The sequence below is a fragment of the Helianthus annuus genome, chromosome 7 (genome assembly GCF_002127325.2).
Source record: "Helianthus annuus cultivar XRQ/B chromosome 7, HanXRQr2.0-SUNRISE, whole genome shotgun sequence".
Lineage (NCBI taxonomy): Eukaryota > Viridiplantae > Streptophyta > Magnoliopsida > Asterales > Asteraceae > Helianthus > Helianthus annuus.
The window spans coordinates 133,340,395-133,342,087 of record NC_035439.2 but is presented as its reverse complement, the minus strand read 5'-3'; the positions used below and the strand labels follow the sequence as shown (position 1 = coordinate 133,342,087).

At 52.4% G+C, this 1,693-nt stretch overlaps 1 protein-coding gene across 1 annotated transcript; it reads left to right on the top strand.

Moving 5' to 3' along the window:
* The first annotated feature begins 206 nt into the window (after positions 1-206).
* Positions 207-1,349, top strand: LOC110866963. Its single transcript, XM_022116105.1, has one exon. It carries the CDS (start codon positions 207-209, stop codon positions 1,347-1,349), a length of 1,143 nt encoding a protein of 380 aa, XP_021971797.1.
* Positions 1,350-1,693: the final 344 nt, after the last annotated feature.

The window sequence follows — 1,693 nt, the reverse complement described above, 5'->3', positions numbered from 1 at the left end:
GATTGGGGAGATTTAGTCTTAGAGACTGGGAGGCTGGTCTTAGAGACCAGGGAGTTAGTCTGAGAGGCTAGGGAGTTCAGTCTGAGAGGCTGGGAGGAGTAGTATAGGGAGACTAAGAGGATTACTTGTTTGTTTTATTGAGACTTACATGTTTAATTGATTTCATGTTGATATGTGTGCATATGTGTGGTTGTGTTACAGACACCATGCCATCATCTTCAGATACAGGAGTATCAGACACAGTGGATCCCATGGCGGTTATGTCAGACGACGAGATACCATTAGAGGGAGACGTATACACGTCAGATACCACGAGTACATATGACGATGATTTTCAGTCGTTCGCTCTGCCAGACATCGGAGTTGAGATTCAGCCTGCTGATGGCATTCCTGCTGGGGATCTACCTCTTGCAGTGATCCCTGTTCCGCTTGCTGCTTTCCCCGTGGCGGCTGTGCCACTCGATATCGTATCTGACGACGGCATTGATCTATTCGAGGAGGGTCCCCCTGAGGACGACTATGAGGGCGGGGCCCCGATTGATGCTGATGCTATCCTTCATGTTGCTGAGGCCCCTGTAGATGAGGCTCCTCTTGGTTCACCTGTCCCAGACTCGTTGGAGTCTGTGGCATCCGCGTCCCTGCACGACCAGGGTATGCAGCATCACTCTCCTGACGCTGACCTCGATGTAGCGATGTCAGCTGCACCTGGTCCGTCACACGAGTTTGAGTTTGACCATGAGGCCGATGACGATTTTGATCCAGTTTTTCCTCCTGACTTCGATCCTGATCACGAGATCGAGTTCATTCATATGGACCAGCCCTTGGAGGCGCCAGTGGCTCCCATTGATCCGTTGTTTGACATTCCTGCCGATTTTGAGATGGACCTTGTCGACCCTGAGCCCGTCGCAGCACCAGGGCCTGTTGTTGACCTTGACCCTGTTCCTAATGATGCCCCAGCCGTTGCACCGCCTGATATGGGTGCACCAGCCATTGCACCTCTTATTGATGATATACCCATTGCTGACCTTCCCATCGTTGCACCACCAGTGGTGGATGATCCTGTTGTTGATGCACCTTTACCTGATCCCGTGCCGGTATTGGTTGACCGTGCACCTTTCGCCGCTCACATAGATCCTCGTTATGCTGACACCCGTAGCAGGTGGATCGAGGATGATGACGACTACCCACCGTTTGTGCTACCCGTCACTCCTCCCGTAGCACCCGTTTCTGCACCCACTGATATTCCATTGTTCCACCCACATACCACTGACGTCCATCGCACTGATCTTCCCATCACATTCCTCCAGGACATACCGCCACCTCGTCCTGGAGAGGGTTCATCGAGGTAGCCGCCTGTTTTTGTTCCACCCGTACTGTCATCATCTTTTCCATTTCTGTCACAGTTTCCTCATGTTGCACCACCTGTCGCACCGTCGAGCGAGCCGTTTTTATGGACTACGCCCCCTGTTATGCCATTATCTGACCCGTACCACCCATTTTATATGGGGTACACTACGGAGGATATACTTGCGTCGCTGCAGCTATAGCAGGACGCACTGGGTCGTCGTATACAGGAGTTAGAGAGAGCTCCACGTCTGCCTTGTCACTGTCAGACCCCCTGTTCCAGCACCGCACACTCCACGTTCGCTTTCCCCTGATTCAGATGTTCGTTTCTTGACATCTGAGCAGCAGA

Excerpts from the sequence above, each read along its gene's own strand:
- LOC110866963 (XM_022116105.1), top strand. The coding sequence starts at position 207 with ATGCCATCATCTTCAGATACAGGAGTATCAGACACAGTGGATCCCATG.